We start from the raw sequence: 18,828 nt of genomic DNA on the forward strand, positions 1-18,828 counted from the left end.
GTACCACTGCCTTCCATAGCCAAATTCGTACCCAAGCCTACAGACCATTACCTGGGTTACCAGAGTCCAGTTGTACTATCACTAGGCCACCACCTCTCTTCCCTTTCCAGAGAAAATCCTTCCTAAAGTGTGGTGTCTGGGTATCTGGATGCAGTGGTCTGACTGAATTCTCCCTTTACGACATGCGGAATCTCTGATGCAGTGGAAGAGAACTGGAAGAATGAAGATCCTAGAGTACTCGCCAACCCACTCCAACTGGTCATCCGGGCTTTGCACTTCATTCCCCAGAGACACAAATTGATGGCGACATCTTGGACTGGCGGTCAAGCAGGCAGTGAAATCATTGATGGAGGGGCACGACACATTGGCGCTGAACTTGCCATCATTGGTGGCAATTGTGAAGATGTCCAACCCATATTCATGGGAAGGACAGCACTATATTTATAGCCACGAGGTGTCAGATTTGGTGTTGGTCCCGCCATGGCATTTTCAGAAATCCTAGTCATTCAATGGTTTTGGGGCATGGGGAGTTGTGTGTAACGAACTACCAGACAGGGTGGGAGTCAGGGCTTTAGTTAAATGCTTGAGCCAGAAGCAGCGTTGGGTGCCATCATTTCAGTTCCTGCTCCCACCAGAAACAGCTCTGCTGTAATCGTTTTGAATGGTGAAGCAGTGTGGAAGGCTCGAATGGCCTACCCCCGCTGGTATTTTGGTAATGCAAACAAGGACAGGGCTTATACAGTTACAGGGACCTGGGAAGTGTAATAGCACAAACAGGCCTAGGGGCTCAGGTACGTAATTCTTTGAAATTTGCCTCACAGGTAGACAGGGTGGTTTAGATTAGGTTAGATTCCCTACAGTGTGGAAACAGGACCTTTGGCCCAACAAGTCCACACTGCTCCTTGATATATCCCACCCAGACACATCCCCCTATAACCGACACACCCCTGAATACTACATGCAATTTAGGACAGCCAATCCACCTCACCTGCACATCTTTGGACTGTGGGAGGAAACTGGAGTACCCGGAAGAAACCCACGCAGACACGGAATAATGTGCAAACTGCACACAGGCAGTCGCCCAAGGGTGGATTTGAACCCAGGTCCCTGGCACTGTGAGACTGCAGTCTGAACCACTGAGCCACCGTGCCGCCCCAAATAAGAAGACATTTAGTATGTTAACCTATGAGACCAGTTTTTTTGACATAAGCAGCCTGGAAAAAAATACTCTCTCCACCCTATCCATGTCTCTCATAGTTGTATATACTTCTATCAGGCCACCCCCTCAACCTCAAGCACTCAAACGAAAACAATTCAAGTCTACCCAACCTCTCCTTATAACAAATATGCTCCAGTCCAGCGCTCCAGAAGAGGCCCCACCAATATCCTGTACAATCTCTACATGACGTCCCAACTCCTGTACTCAAAGGCCTGTGAAGGCAAGTGTGCTAAATGCCTTTTAACCATCCTGACTATCTATGACAGAGACTTCAAACCCCTAGGCCCATCTGTTCTACAACACTATCCAAGGCCCTACCATTAATTGTATAGCCCTACCCTTGTTTGTTCTAGCAAATGCAATCGATCACATTTATCCAGATTGAATTCGTTCTGCCATTTTTCAGCCCATTGACCCATTTGATCATGGTCCTTTTATAATCTTACAAAATCTTCTTCAGTCTACACACCACCAATTTTGGTGTCATCTGCAAACTTACCAACTATGCCTTCTATATTTTCATCCAAATCATTTATATAAATGAGAGACGGCCCGTGATTTTATAAACATCTATAAGTTCACCCCTCAGCCTCTGATTCTCCAGGGGAGAAAAGCCCCAGCCCATTCTGCTTCTCCCTATAACTCAAACCCTGCAACCCTAGCAATATCTTGTAATTTTTTTCTGAACCCTTTCAGTTTAATATCTTTCCTGTAGCAGGGAAACCAGAATTGTGTGCAGTATTCGAAAAGTGGCCTAACCAATATTTTACAGAACTTCAGTATTGCTGACAAAAGACACATTTCTGGCTCGCACTCATCAGGACAGTCTGCAAGAATACCAATTCAAGGGCAACACCATTCTCATGGCACACTGTACACTCTCTCCACATACATTGGCATTCTTACAAAGGTTCTGAGGCAAGGTGGGAAGCTGCTAAAAACATTTCTCAACTCCAATGTGGAACCCAAAGGAACAATTTTCAAAGTTGCTGGCAGTGAGGGCTATATTGGTGAACGGCAAAAATAATGTGGAAAAGGTAGCAGAGAGCAGGCTCATAAGTGGTGGCTCAGGACTGAATGAGGTGAAGAGTGAGGCAGAGCAGATCCAAATCAGGCGGCAGTTCCCATTATCACTGAGCTCAGGACTGGACATTGAGATGAGGAGTTGGCTAAGTTGGCAAAGGAACAATGATCCTCAGTGCACCAGAGTTGTTCAGAAATTTCCATTGGCTGAGGCAGCAAGAGTCGAGATACTCCGACGGTGGGATTCAAAGTCCAGGTTGCTCGTCAAGGAGTCTGTTCCTTTTCGAGGTCCCCCTTACACATGAGATACAGAGACATACCACGGAGCGTATCCCCTCTCCCAAACAAAAAGCAAAATTTCAATCTGGAGACTTCATAGTTATACTTCCAGACAGACAACCCTAAAACATCCGGAAAAAGTTCTTGCCAAAATATCAAAGTGAACTTTAATAAAGGTTTATGAGCCTGGATGCAGTTATTAATCTGATTACAGTTTTGTTGATTTGGACGGTATTGTTAATAAGGCGAAGGTAGAGTACAAGGTCACTCCCTGCGTCATGTTTGCAAGTGTGGAGTATTTTGGAAGAATCTTTTGTGTATGTGCCTGGTCATACAGAACAATCGATTAATGCACGTCCTGGAGATCATTTGTGTCCCCTGGTGGGAGACTTGAGTTTTTTTGGTGAATAGGGGATTTCTATCAAGGTTACAACAGCTCACTTTCAGTTGTAAATTGTACAGATTGTTAAGGCTGAACAGCACTGCAAGATTCAGACAAATCTCATTAAAACTAATCAATCAATATTATCACTGTGTAATACAGTCACTGATTAGCACAGAGGAAATTAGCTACTGATATTTTATCACAGGCAGGTTTCACGACAATTCACTTTCAAAATAGGAACAAGGAGCAAACTAGGCCGTTCAGCCTCTCAAGTCTGCGGCACCATTCAATACGATCCATTTGTGCCCTCACCTCTGCTTCCTCACCTACCCCAACAATAAACCTTGATGTCCCTTTTGTCACCCCCTCATTGCAGAAAGAGATTGCTGTGCCAAGTGTGTTTTTAATGATGAGGGCTTCCCTGGCTAGGCCAGCATTTGTCGCCCATCCCTAATTGTCTAGAGGGCAGTTAAGAGTCAACCACGTTGCTGTCAGTCTGGACTCACATGTAGACCAGACCAGGTAAGGATGGCAGTTTCCTTCCCTAAAGGACATTATTGAACCTGATGGGTCTTTCAAACTGTTGACTACAGGCTCATGGTCAGCAATGGACTTGTAATTGCAGAATTTATTTTGTTTATTTAATTCAAATTCTACTATTGGCCACAGCAGGATTCGAACTGGAGCCCCTGGATGAACAGTCCAGCAAGAATACCACTAGGCCACTGCCTCTCCAAAGAGGAAGGTAAAGACACCAGAGTTGTGCCACCTTTCATTAGAAAGAGATGACTGCTGCTGGTGGCTTAACATGAGTGTCAGCACACCTCAGGTGAAGGAGGAGGCCATGAGGGTAGGATCCTCTAGGTAACATCAGCAGTGTGGGAATGGAACCCATGATGTTAGCATTACTCTTGCATTGCAAACCAGCATTCCAGCCAACTGAGCTAACTGGCAGCCACTGCACTGCGCCTGCTCAAATTGTACTTCACGTTTCAGGGTGAAAGTCATGGACCCCTGCGCTCTCACTGAGCTCTTGAAAACTTTCAAGCTGTCACTTCAGAAAGGCATCGCAGCAGGGACAGCTTAGGGGGCACAGATGTAACATTTTCACTCATGGCATATCTGACTTCCCCACACCCCCATTCCCCTCCCCTACCTACCAGCAACCGCATCCCCCCCCCACCCCGACCCCAAAACCACTTATGTCGAAGGTGTGCATCAAGACGGCTGACAGAAAGAATTTTAACGTGGCCCAGGGGTCTTGCTGAAGGATAGAATTTACCTCACGCACTAATCCATCTTCGCCTATCTCCTGCAGCCCTGGAAGCTCTTCTGAGCACTTCCTGTTCCTTTTGACCACTGCTGGATCTGATCTACTTTCTGTCCACATGTGGAGTTTTTTTAAGAACAGGCAACTGTGTGCTTCGTTTGTTTACTCATTCCAATTTTTAAACTCGCCCACCACAAACTCTCTTTCGGGTTGAATCAGAAACATGATTTATTAAGCCTGGGGAATGATTGATATAACTCGCACACGCATCACAAGGTAGAAAATAAGAAAAGGAAGATTTGCTAATTCGGAATCACCAAAGCTTGAACATTAATGCACATGACTGTCAGAGCACAGAAAGTTAGTGTCCAGTAAGGATTCTTTCCTGGAGGAACTCAGATTCGGCAGGGATCAGTTAGCCAAGGCAGGGGTTGATGAGTTCATTAACAAATCCACAACGGCACGGCTGTGTGAGGTTGCTTTGTCCACTCTTCAGTTAAAAACGAGGTTTCTTTCTGAATTATGGTGAGACCGTTTCCTCAAGGCAGGCTTCGCTGTTAGAATGGATCCTGGCTATTTCGCTGCTTGTCTTGCAGGCTCAACTCACTTGACACAAACTGAGTGTTACCAGCAGGGAAAATACTCAGCAGATTGAGGCAAAGCTTCAGTAATGTACAACTAATGTTTATAAAGACCAGGGGATTTTCAGTGACGGGTATAGGAGTCAGTTTCACTGATCAATACATTGCTCACTTTCGGAGATTAATGGGGCTATGAGCACCATTGCAATTATACTGAGGCTTTCTAGTCTCAGATTATGGCCCAGTAGCACCTTTACAGGCACAAGACTTTTCAATAACTTTCATTGTTACCAGTTACTGCTGGAGAGACATACAATTTTAATGCTCCATCATGGTCATCACTTGGAATGTCCATGCAATTCCAAGTGTGTTAAACTCTGGAATCTGAGCTGCTAATTGCTGACTGAAACTGCCCAGAAATTGTCATCAATTTGTATCATGCAGTTGGGTGGCTATGTTTTAGTTCAGCAAGATCCATTTCAAAACCAAACAATTTTTGATTCCCATCTGGCCTTACTGATGTGATGTCAGTGAAAGTAAATGGAATGAGCTTATTGTCAGATACGTCTGACTGTCGTACAGTTATGCAGCTGGTTCAGAGCCTAAGTGCTCTGGAGGAGTAGCCACTTTGGAGAGGTCTTCCAGCAAAGTCGGTGCCTTGTGAAAGCGAATGTGAAAGGGAGTTGAATCTTTCTGAAGGGGATAGGAAGAAAACTGACAGAGAAATGCTGGACATTCTTCACCATGGAGACCAAAGGTCAGGAATGAATTAACTCATGCCTTGATATCGTGGGGCAATTTGCGACGTGCATAAAGTCCTCATCATAGAATGCCTGCAGTGTGGAAACAGGACATTCAGCCCATCAAGTCCTCACCCATCCCCCAAAGAGCTCCCTCCATCCTTATAACTCTGGCTATGGCTATGGCTAATCCACCCTAACCTGCACATCCCCGGACACTACAGGACAATTTAGCACAGCCAATCCACGCTAACCCACACATCCCTAGGCACTACGGGGCAATTTAGCACGGCCAATCCACCCTAACCCACACATCCCTGGGCACTACAGGACAATTTAGCACGGCCAATCCACCCTACGCTGCATATCCCTGGGCACTTCAGGACAATTTAGCATGGCCAACCCACCCTAAGCTGCATATCCCTGGGCACTACAGAACAATTTAGCATGGCTAATCCACCCTAACCTGCCCATCCCTGGCACTACGGGGCAATTTAGCATGGCCAATCCACCCTAACCGCACATCCCTGGCACTATGGGGCAATTTAGCACGGCCAATCCACCCTAACCGCACATCCCTGGGCACTACGGGACAATTTAGCATGGCCAATCCACCCTAACCTGTACATCTTTGGACTCTGGGAGGAAACCAGAGGAGACCCACACAAAACATCCAAACTCCACACAGACAGGCACCCAGGGGTAGAATTGAACCTGGGTCCCTAATAGGGAGGCAGTAGGGTTAATCATTTATCTACCCAAGGTGGGAAGATGACAAGGCAATAAAAATGTTTCCTCTTAGGGGGTGAGTCCAGCACTAGGGAGCCATTATTTAAAACTTCAGGTTGGGGTTGCTTGTTAGGACAGAGATCCGGGGAACTTCTTTCACTTCAAGGCTTTGGAAGTGCCTCATACATCAGTGGATGTTAAGGGTCAGTGGGTGTTTTTAAAGCGGAGGTAGATTTGTGTTGGGCATGGTGAATGAAAGACAATTGGGAGGGGATGAGAATGTGGAATTCAAAAGATAAAATAAGTCCATGATCTTCTTGAATGGCAATGATGAGCCAAATGGCCTACTTCTACTCCCAATATGCATGTTTGTAACCACTAGCAGTGTTACTCTAAAGCCAGCAAAGGTTACTAGTTTCACTGACAGCCACTGAAACTCTGAATGTGGCACTAAACTGATCAAAGATCATTACTCCTCCAATGCACTGCTCTGGAAAACACTAACTTTTGGCTGTTCTCGTCACTGACTCGAGACTGACCTATCTCAGGCCAACTCTTCACTTCCCTGATACTGACCATCACGGTGCTCTCACCATTCTGCCCACTCTCCAACTGGACAAATACGTCCTCGCTCACATCCCCAAGGCCAGCCTCTTTGATTTCTTCTTCTCTCGGATCTTCACGTGCCCAGGTTCCTCTTCTCTGCACCGACGGCTCAGGATGGCTGTGATAACGGTTCCAGGGTTGAGCAATGTTGGTTGCCTGAATGGATTAGGGTGAGGTCTGTTCTCCTCGGAGGAGAGAATGTTGGGAGGAAATCCAATTAAGGAATCTGGACAGAGTGGAGAGGAAGAACTGTTCCTGATGTTGGAAGGATTGAGAGTCCAGAAGAAAATAGATCTAGAGTAATTGGCAAAAGGACAAATGGTAAAATGAAGATATCTGCTGTAATTGTACCTGCATCCACCACTCCATCAGAAAGTTCATTCCATACGCGAACGACTCTCTGTGAGAAAAAGCTTCTTTTTTGACATAAGTGTCTCTCCTCTCACCTTAAAAATGTGCTGCTAGTCTTGAAATTCCCAATCATAAAAGACAACTACCATCAACTCTCGACCTCTCATGATTTTATTAAGCTCTCTAAGGGCACTGCTCAACCTCCTGAGCTCCATTGAACAAATTTCCAACCTATCCAGTCTTTCCTGTAAACTCAAAACTTTCTTTCCCGCCTCATCCTGGTAAATCTCTTCTGAAGCCTTCCCAGCTTAATAATATCCTGTCTAAAACTGGGCGATCAGAACTGGACACTGTATTACAGAAGAGGCATCACCAGTGTCCTGTACTAACTTAACATATCATCCCCACTCCTATACTCAAAGCTCTGAGCAATGAAGGCAAGTGTGCCAAATGCCTTTTTAACCACTCGATTTATACACTGATATTTACACCAGTGCTGGTGGAATTCCTTGAAGAACACAGCCTCAGTGTCTGTTTCTATTTATTTCAAAGATTGGGATGACACTCGTAAGAATCTCTCAGTGACAGACTTTATTGGGGAATTAGTTTCAACGTGTGCAGATCAAGATCTTGCCCGTGATATCCAGCACATGGACAATGTTTTCTGTGGGATTTAAGCATCACAGCCTTCAGAAATTTATCGTGTATTTTTTCATTCCAGAAGTTTGGATCAGGATAAACAGGAACTCCACGTTTGCAATTTGTCCCCATAGTGTTTTATTCCCTTGCTGATTGAAACTCTGTCTGCTACAACCTTGAATGCACTTAGTACGCCCACCTTGATTGCTGTCTGAGGACAGCAATGGCCTCGTGGTGTCATTGCTAGATTATTAAAATTGTCAGGGAAAGTAATAAATAGATGTAAGAGTCGGCTCTTCAGCCCCTCAAGCCTGCTGGAACATTCAATCTAATCACGAGTTGTCCTTTATCTCAACACCATGTTCCCATTGTTTTCCCATATCCCTTGACACCTTTGATATCAAGAAATCTCCCTGTTGCTCTCTGAAGTATGTTCAGTTCATTGGCTCCACAGCTTTATATGGTGGGGATTTCCACACAGTCAGCAGGCTCTGAGTGAAAACATTTATTCTCACTTGAGTTTGACATGGAACATATAACATCGAACATTACAGCACAGTACAGGCCCTTCAGCCCAAGATGTTGCTGGCATACTATTCTACTCTAAGGTCCAAATAATCTGCATGCCCTTCATTTTTTCTGTCATCCATGTGCCTATCCAAGAGAAGGTTAAATGTCCATCATGTGTCTGACTCAATGAGCACCGTTGGCAGTGCATTCCACCGACCCACTACATGATCTGCCTTTGGTCAGGGAAACGTGAGATTCCGTGATGGAAAGAATAGAAGGGCTGAATGTTATGTAAATGGAGAAAGACTGCAGAAAGCTACAGCAGAGAAGGATTCAGGAGTCATCAGGCATGTATCACAAAAAAGGGAGCAGCCAAATTCAATACATAACGGTGGGAGGGGAAATCAGCGGTTGGCCGTTTTATTGCTCAGAATGGAGTACAAAACGGGGAGGTTTTGTTAAAACTGTACAAGGCACTGGTCAGCATGCCCCTGGAATATTGTGAACAGTTTTGAGCCCCATTCTCCCAGGAAAAATATGCTGGTATTGGAGAGAGCCCGGAGAACGTTTGCACATCTGATACTGTCTTATGAGGAGACGTTGCTGGATTTGGGCCTATCGTCATCAGACTTTAGACAAATGAAAGGCATAATTGTGGAAACATATACGACTATTCTCGTTTTTGAGAGGTTGGATATTGTGAAATTATTTCCTCTTGCGGGAGTGTCCAGTAACAGAGGGTATCAACTGAGATGAAGAGATGAGGAAGAGCCCCCTGTCTCAGAAGACAGCGAACGTGTGAAATTCTTTTCCACAGATGGCTGTCAAGTTGTCAAGTGCCCTGAACAAAGGCTACTTCCGTATTGCCTAAAATATAGAACCTGACAGACGTAGGTCACCTGGCCCTTCATACCTTCTCTGCCTTTCAGAATAAAGGCCATTGGATGCTGTAAATAGGGAACAAAAACAGAAGTTGCTGGAAAATGTCAGCAGGTCCAGCAGCATCTGTGAAGACAGAGTCAGGGGTAATGTTTCAGGTCCAGCGACTCTTCCTCAGAACTGTTCTGAAGAAGGGTCACTGGATTGGAAATGTTAACTCTATATTTTTCTTCACAGATGCTGCCAGGCCTGCTAAGCTTTTCCAGCAACTTCTATTTTTGTCCCACATTTCCATATGATCATTTCTGATACTCTCTGTCAATGGCATATTCCCACTCTCTCCGATATATATTTGGTGCACTTAAATGACAACATTTGTGCATCTGTTTAGCAAATATATCAGTGACCTGACCTCTGCAGTCTTCTGTGATCGACAATTCCATAGCTTGATCATCCTGTGAATGCAGAAATGTTTCCTGATCTCGGTAAAAATTGGTTACCTGTCTCCTTTCACTGTACAATGCTGCCATTCCCAGGATCTGCCTCACAAACCTTTACTTCACTCCCTCTAAGGAAAGGATACACCTTTCAGGGAGGGACAGCAAACCTGCATAAAACACTTGGACTGTGCTCTCATCAATGTCCTGCATAACTGCACTAAGTTATACCCTCATCATATGCTCACTGTCACGTGAATTTTCTTGAACATCAGGAGAATTGCTCAATGGGATGGGGAAAGGATCTAATGCAGGATGGGATAGAGGGCAGGAAGGAATACTAATGAGAAGAGTCAAAAATGCAGGTAATGTTGGTTATTCGTTCTGCAGATCTCGGGTTGTCATGGCCCCTGTGGTGTTATCACAAGATTATTCATCCAGAGAACCGGGGTCCTGGGTATCATGATCACAACAAGGTCAGCAACACAGTCGTTATCGAATCTGAGTTCGCTGATTGGGGCTGTTAATCTGGTCCAATCAGAGAGACAATTCGAATGTGGTGTCATGCAATTTCCAGGCTCCAAAGGAACTCAGCACTCCATTCGTTGTCCAAGTGTCGCTCTCCAAAAGAGGGAGACACTGCAGCATTACACAGTGACTGGGATCACAGGATCTGGGCCACTTGTCATTTGGGAGACTGGCCCCGTGAGGTTGTAAAAATGTTCAACATTCCCGGTCTTCCAGCTGCATTAATGCTTTACATCAAGTCCCTTCTGATTTGTAAAAACTCAAAACCTCACCTTCAGGGGAGAGCGAAGCCGAAGGGAATTTGAAAACACTGCAGTTGTAATAAGTCTCAAGTGGTTCACTTTGGCCAGAATAAACACAGAGATACTATAAGTAAAAGTTTTTAATCAGAATTGTTACAGGAGAACCAGTGGTGGATCGATGTGAATATTTCTCCTGAAAAGTGAAAGAGGGTGTGACAAAAATGTACACGAGGGTGATATTGCGGACTTTTGCATGAGGAGAGAGTGATATAACTGGGCCAGTATTAAACAGAGGTGAAAGGATGAGAGGCAGAGAGTCATTCACAATACTATTCGAAACTCAAGGCTTCATTCTGACACACATGTGAGAAACATGGAGATCATGTTCAATATCTATTTGACTCCTGTCTATGTTGTGTCCTGGCACAATGTGCAGTGCCTGGTTTATTATGCAACGTAGACATGAGGAAAAGATCGAACTTGCAGCTGAACATTTGGGTCGGAATGTATTGCTTCAAATAATGGTGGAGGCAAATTCAAGTGAGGCATTTGTGAAAAAATTGGCTCATTAACTGTTAAAGACAATTTGTGACCTGTACTTTCTCGGAGCCAGCACGGGCACAACACTGGAATGGCCTCTGTCTATTCTGTAGCAATTCAACAATTCTTGTTATGGACCAGAGCAAACACTCTCAAAACATATGAAGTGTTTAGCCTCGACACTCACTCGCAAGTGTAAGGTATTTGTGTTAAAAGTAAATTGATCAAACTCTGAGGCTTCAAGCAAAAATCATTTTATTCTCACACTACAATAAAAATGCAAACAAACGAAGAAGAATTGACGTAAATTTACCTCTGTGAAAATACTTCACAAGCTGAAATATTATTTAACGAGTAGTCATCAACTGTTCTAATATGGAAGCATCACATAACTAAAGCATTGGCAAAGGCCCATTCAGGAAAATGGATTCCCCACAACTGTTATCTCCCTGATTCCAAGAGAAGGAATATCAACAGAATGATTCCAGCAGCAGTGAAAGAACTCAAACATGTATGCAGTAGCAGAGGTACAGCTGTATCGAGCAGATTCAAATTCAAAAAGCCCATCTTCAGCAACTGCTTGTAAGATAATAAAATATAATAAAACCCTGGGTCTGTGTGAGCTCGACTCCAACAACACATACTCCTCTTGTTTACTTTAAAAACGAAACAAAGCGATATACTCAGCTTTACATGAAGCAGATACCTAGACACCTTTGCAACACCCATCTCCAAGGGAAACGGGACACAACAAATCCTTCTTCAAGGTAATTTTCATCGCGTCCTGTAGAAAATACCCATAGTGAGCACAGACAGTAGAGACTCAGGCTGTGTTGCATTGACATTGTCAGAGCCACAGCTTACTGCCAATCTATCAGGGAACGGAAAGCTGGCTACACATTGCGTACAGTCAGTTTAATAGCTATCGAGTCTTGGAGATTTGCAGCACAAGACAAGGCACTAATATACCCATTTTCCTGACCTTGGTCCCTGTCTTTGTATGCCTGGACACTGCCAGGGCTTATCTAATTCTGAAATACTTCTTTCATATTATATGGGTTTCTGTGCCCAGAAAACCTACAGACCGCGAGAGTCAGATTCCCACCAAACACTGGGTGAAAAGTTTTTACTCACGTCTCCTGTAAACCTGCTGCTCATTAACATAAATCAATGTGACTGGTCATTGACAGCTCCATCAAGGAGAAAACCTTTCGTGCACTCTATTGTACACATACCCTTTATAATTTGATACATTTCACTTATGTCCCCCTCACAATCTCCCCTGCTCAAAGGAAAACAACTCCAAAACTTGTTCAAAATCCCCTGATGGCTGAAGGAGTCCAGCCCAGGCTTCATCCTGGTGAATCTCCTCTGCACCTTCTCCAGTGTTAACCCATCGTTCCTGAAATATGATTCCAGAACAGCACACCATGCTCAGGCTGAGGGTGTAGCAGTGTTGAACTCAGGTCCGGCATCACATGCCTGCTATTAATCTCGAAATCAAGAATGTGAATGGCAAGTAAAAAATGTGTCTTCACAGCTAATTTATTCACCTGCCCTGACATGATAAGGGGCTAATGATTATGCACATCAAGGTCCCTCTTATCCTCTGTGTTCCCCAAGGTCCAACTGTTCATCATACCACCCCTTGCCTTCTTTACCCACTTCAGTTACATCAGCAGGGGAGGTGATGGCCTAGTGGAATTACTGCTGGACTGTTAATTCATTGGACCCAAATAATGTTCTGGGGGCCAGGGTTCAAATCCCACCAGAGCAGATGGTGCAATTTGAATCAGATATAATATCTGGGAAAGCCCAGTCTAATGATGACTCTGAATCTGTTGCCAATTGTCAGGGAAAACCCATCTGGTTCACTAATGTCCTTTAGGGAAGGAAACTATCACCCTACAAGTGACTCCAGCACCAAAACAATGTGGTTGACTCTGAACTGTCTTCTGGACAATTAGTGATGCACAATAAATGCAGCCTGTTCAGCGATGCCCTCGTCCCGTGAATGAATTTTCAAAAAAACTTACACTGATACTGATTGCATTACATTTGCTCAGCTCTGCCCTTCTGATCAGCCGTTTCCATTCTCCTGTAATCTACAGCTATCTTTGGCACTATCGACCACCCACCAATTTAATGTATCATCTGCAAACTTTCTCATCATCCCTTCTACACTAGAATCTAAGTTACATACATAAATCAGGAGCAGACAATACCCCAACACTGATCGCTGTGTGCACCCAGATATGTAATTATTTCACAAATAACTTGGGAGCATGAGGTCGCATCAAATTACTTTGACCAAATTTGTGAAGGGACACATTATCCCATTCTTTAACTCTTCTCTGAATTTCCTCTGGGTAACTGCATAAATAAAGGTGTTGGTGCAGCAACTCAGGAGCTGGAGCATGAAGCCAATCTCTCTCACAAATGTTGGGAGAGGAACTGGATACCCCAACCAATCAAATCGTTTCAATATGGAATAAGCAATGAACATCACCCATAACACGATGAAATTGCCCGAAATAATAAATAACATAATCATGGATTTCTTACGACTGCCCATCTCTGGATCTATGGGACTGTCCCCAGTCGTTGGACCCCGCAGTCTCCTCCGAGCTCTGTTGGCTACTAAAATGTTTCTGACAGTCAAAGTGTTTAACAGTAGAATCAAAATAAATGGAAATAATGGCGTTATTATGTAATGCATCAATTCAACGATGGTCCAGGCAATTGAAGTAATTACATTTTGAGGTACCTTGCAGAACCATGGATCATTAAAAAGCCAATATTGATGGTAATACATGAAATACCAGAAAATGTTTTTCAAACAACTCAACACCATCACTGTTCCTAAAACCACACACGCTGTTTTCTTGGTGCAATGTCTACTTTTCAACTTTTGGCAGCATATGGCCACAAACCGATCAAAGGTGAACATGACGGTGAACCAGACAGAACAGTCTGTGGCAGCATAAAGTATAACAGCATGGATGTTGCACAAGGGAACATAATGCAGGAAAAGAAACTCTGCCCGATACGCAATAGGAATTTGTCGTAGTATCAGATCGAAGATAATGACCAATAGATCCGCTGCTGCCATGGCCACCAGGTAATTAGTGACACATTTGGAAAGGCCACACTTTCCCCAAACCAGGATCGTTATTGCAATCACGTTAACTTGAAAGAAGAGGGTGGAAATTATCAATTATAGCTCAGCTGTAATGCAGGAACACTTCTCTTTTATATTTGCTTTACTTCCAGGAAAATATTGAAACTAATTCTCAATGAGTATTTTAAGTGTTGGCATCAATACGAAAACTAATCAGAAATGTGCTGTTTGACATTCAATGCAGAAATGAATCTAAATGTGCTACTTGTCAGAGAATAGCAGCACTGCAGTCCTGGGCAATGATAACTACGCAAATAAAAAAAATACAATACCATATTTGATAGTATAAACTTCACAGCATTCATAACTGTTCATCGTTTGGACGAATCAACAAACAATAACCTGTTGCACAAGGAGAGAAGCAGCAATGACTGTTGAACACAATGTTTCTGTAATAAATGGGATGAGGGGAAATGGTCATAAAAGCAGTTACAACAACATTCCAATGAAGAACTCCTCGTCAAAAGGAGTTTCCGTAACAATGAAAACAATCTTATTCCTTCGAGAAAGGACATAGCACTTGCTTGATAAACTGCTGCTCCATAATAAAAAAGTAACTAAGACTTGTCTGCAACAATAATATGCTGAGCTAAAGGGTCAGTTTCGGGGAAAGCTGCCTCATAGACAGCCAACGCGGAATGTAAGAAAGAACAATGGTGTGACATTATGTGAGAAAACATGCTCCAGGCTTTAGGTCTCCAAAATTGTCATTAATGATAGGGATGAAAGAATCTCTCAAATCAAGAATAATGTGGTATCCCAAACATTAGTAACAGAGAAAATTGTGTAAGAATCCAACAGCAGAACAAAACAACAGCAGCGTTCCAAAGAACAACACTGCTGAATGTTTAAAACCTGGCCACTCCCAGAGACAGACAACTATCAGTTGAAATCCTAGGCAGCTGTCACCATTATTCAGATAATACATAAACTCGGTTGCTTGGCTTGGACTTGCTACCCGGGTATAATAAAGTTCAATTCTTTTCTTCAGGACTTGATGTTCGGTGTGAATTCGGAGTATGTATCAGAATTAAAGATAAATTGTTTACCAAAAACATATGGATCAGTGAAACAATGTTAAAAGAAGCAAAAAAGGTTTTTTTTGTGAAAGACAAAAGGAATAACTGTGCAGTTTGGAGCCATACTTTCCAACAAGCACAGAAATGCTAGAAAGAAATGAACTATTCAGAATCTCCAATGTTTGGTTCTGTACTGTTGGTCATGTATACATTTTATTAATTGCTATTAGATTTTCGACAATCCCAATATTAACCCTGATTTAGAGGACAGGCTTTTAGTGGCAAGTTAGAATATAACAAAGAGGAAAATAGAGGGAATGAAATAAAATGAGAAAGGAGAGAAGAAACGCAGGAAGAGGGTAAAAGGAGGAATGAACGATAGAAAGAAGGAAAGAAAGAAAGCAGGAAAAAAAGAAAGAAAGAAAGGTGCAAAGAAAGAAAGAAAGAACAGCTAGCTAGATAAACAGAGTCAATGCAGTGTGGCGTTGGAGGAACACAACAGGTAAGGCAGTATCAGAGGAGCGGGAGAATCGACGGTGTACATCCTTCAGCAGGAGAGAAAGATGTCTTTTTTTGCCTCGCATGTGTTACGATGTCAATGAATTCTTATAGAAGAACGGAATTCTTCTGGATGTCTACTCATTTCTCAAATGTAACGAAGATCTCTAAAAAAAAACTATCAGAAAGTTACAATGAAACAAATCATTATATTCCACTTTTTGAAACTTCACTGACAGGGTGTAACTAACCTGGGACACCAAACGCGGCTAAGACTGGGTAGTAGATCTTCTGAATATCATTAATTGCCCACCGAATCTTCAGCTTGATCAGAAAACGAAGAGACATGATTTCCCTTTCGTAAATAATAATTATTGTGATGATTCTTGTCAAAGATTAGACTGTTCTCTCTTTTAGAGAAGAGAAAAACTTCCTTCATTTATAGGATGGAGAATTCATCAGAGCAGAAAAACATTTCCCAAGTTAATGGAACCTAATTACAACCACTAACACAAGTAATAAAATCAACAACTAGTGTAAAGGGAATTGTTAGCGAAGCTGTGCATGTCCTGACCAGTTCATCCTTTCCCTTCTCCTGAAAGCCAAGAATTAGTCAAATTCTGCACATGAACAGAATAGGCCATGTCCAACAATTCAAACAAAGGTACCCTCTGAAACAAATCAATAGTGGGAAATAAGAACAAAAATTACAAGATAATTATAGTGGAGGAGTTTAACTGTCAGGATTTAAAGAGACGATATTGGCATAATGCAATGGTAGCGTTCAATGAGACGATCATCACTGATTTCCCCTCGAGTGGTGTCTGGGACCCTTGACTGCAATCCTGCAGTCATCGAGTATCTTCACTACACAAGCATGCCTTTGGGTGAATCGAGTCTATAACAAAGCTCCAAAGACTATCCCCACTCAAAATATCCTACAACCCTATCCCTGTAACCCTGCATTTTCCATTGCTCATCCACATAACCTGAGCATCCTGGGACAAAAAAGGTGAAATTTCACATGAGCAATCTAACCTAGAAAGCATACATTGGGACTGTGGGAGGAAACTGGAGCACCTGGAGGAAAACCTACAGACATGGGGAGAATGTACAACTGATTTGAACAGGCCACATCATTCATCTGTCTTTATTTAGCATCTCATCGGATGCAGGTTTCTTTGGGTGTGGTGTAACTTATTTCTTGTTCTTGATATCCTTAACAATGTGGCTGTGAGCTGCCCTCTTGAATTGTTGCTGTCCATATGCTGTAGGTAGATGCACGCTGCCAAAAGCAGCTGAGAGGTTTGGCATACTGCAGGAAGCAAGTCAATTCCTCACTCAGCAAAATCTGATTAACATCTGTACTGTGATGGAATACTCCACACTTACCTGAATGAGTTCCGCTCAAACAAACTTCAAGAAACTTAACGCCATTCAGGAAAATTCAGCTTGCTTCATTGGCATCACTTTGGTGTTTGTAAAATATTGATACTTAGAAAATGACTGGGGGTAAAGCAGTGTGTGGTCCCCTGAAAAGATGATGTGCTGTTCCTCGGCTGAGTGAAACGGGATGCCTGTGGGCAGGTTGTAGGTTTGCAGATGCACAGAATGCCTGAAAGTAACATTCGCGTTGAAGGCTGGATAGTTCGCAGTACAAGCAACAGTATTGATTCCTTATCAAGACAACAAAATTGAACTCAGACAATTAATTTAAACCAGGCACTCTGGCTCCAAAAGACAATTAAATTTAAATCTGGTGGGTTTGACCACATAAGACCAATCCTGTTGTAAGAAATTATATGTTTTCAAGGTTATAGAAGATAGGGACAGTTATAAAATTGGCAGTGCGAGAACTGCATTGACAGAATATAAGACCTTAAGATCAGAAGACATGGAATCCTAGCGCGGCAGGGATAGTGGAAAAGGTGAATGGGAATCTTAAAACCAGAATAACTAAGTTAATGTCTGAAACAGGTGTCAACTGGTTGAAGGTCTTGCCTTTAGCTCTGTATCATATGAGAATTACCCCACACTCGACCACTGGACTGTCTGCCGCAGAAATAATTTATGGCCGGCCCAGTAGGACCTGTTATGATGCCACACAGACCCACCTGCCCACAGAAAATTAATTATTATGGGAGAGGAAATGCAAAGATACTTTGAGCAGCTAATATTGTCTCCAAAGTTTCTCCATTCACAGGTAACGCACACATTTGTACCACCATCACAAGCAATGGATCAGAGCTCAGACGACCAGAATGCACACCCCCAGGCAGCAGAAGAGAGACCTCGTGCTGATCAATGACTGGGATCGCTCCAAGCTCGGACCCCCAGATACTCCTTCAGACGCTCATGGCTGTCAAAGTTCGAGGACAGAGTCGCTGGATCCATCTGAGCGAGTGTAAACGATGGTGCCCTCAGACGGCCTAAAGACTACACTTGCACTCTGTGGTATCATGGCCTATTAGGCCTGGAGGACAATTTGTTTTACAATGCACATATCCAACTGCATGGTAATTGAACAGTGTGTTATCCACCAGCAAAGTCTGTAGAGGCTTTATTTGTAGCAACCCTGGGATGAAACACTTACCAACTCCATGAAGGAGATTATTCTGGTGAGCCTTGCCAAGGAGAGAGGGGAACTTGGAGGAGGGGTGTGCAGGGTCGGTGTGTGGATTTGATAGTTAATGGCCCCTCCGGTTGTACAGGTACTAAGCCTAAATCCGGGTAGGAAAGGGCCAACTGCACAGATCCTACCATCTATCCACTTTGTTTTAATGGTACTGGAAGTTGTTGTGTATATGTCTTCGTAAATGTCACCAACCATCCCCATGATGCTCCCTGGCCGCGTCAGTGTCTAAAACAAACTTGTACAGTGGAAGGAGGGCTATTGAACTGCCTCTGTTTGGAATCAAGCCTGGGAAATGTGACTTCAGGCATACAGTGGGCCTGTGGGAGATGTAATGGCACCCATGCAGAGATGGGGTATGGGATATTTCCACTTAACTCCTCAGACATCCAACCATTTCAGAGTCAATCCTTCTGGAATAGTTACAAGATAGTACATGAGTCCGTTACCTGCTCCTGTATTAAGAAGGGAGTCGCTTTCCTTCTCAATGGGACCTTTTCTACTGTTACTCCAACATTACTGATGCTGTTTGCTGTTGGG

General features: G+C 43.4%; 1 protein-coding gene across 1 annotated transcript; it reads right to left on the reverse strand.

Moving 5' to 3' along the window:
* Window positions 1–11,230: 11,230 nt before the first annotated feature.
* LOC132208093 (probable G-protein coupled receptor 139) lies at window positions 11,231–16,052 on the reverse strand. Its single transcript, XM_059643839.1, has 2 exons — window positions 15,908–16,052; window positions 11,231–14,147 (listed from the first exon to the last, which is right to left on the reverse strand). The coding sequence occupies exons 1-2, from the start codon at window positions 16,002–16,004 to the stop codon at window positions 13,255–13,257; spliced, it is 990 nt and encodes a 329-aa protein (XP_059499822.1). The 5' UTR covers window positions 16,005–16,052; the 3' UTR covers window positions 11,231–13,254.
* Window positions 16,053–18,828: the final 2,776 nt, after the last annotated feature.

Source organism: Stegostoma tigrinum, unplaced genomic scaffold, assembly GCF_030684315.1.
Source record: "Stegostoma tigrinum isolate sSteTig4 unplaced genomic scaffold, sSteTig4.hap1 scaffold_290, whole genome shotgun sequence".
In the NCBI taxonomy this organism is placed as follows: Eukaryota; Metazoa; Chordata; class Chondrichthyes; order Orectolobiformes; family Stegostomatidae; genus Stegostoma; species Stegostoma tigrinum.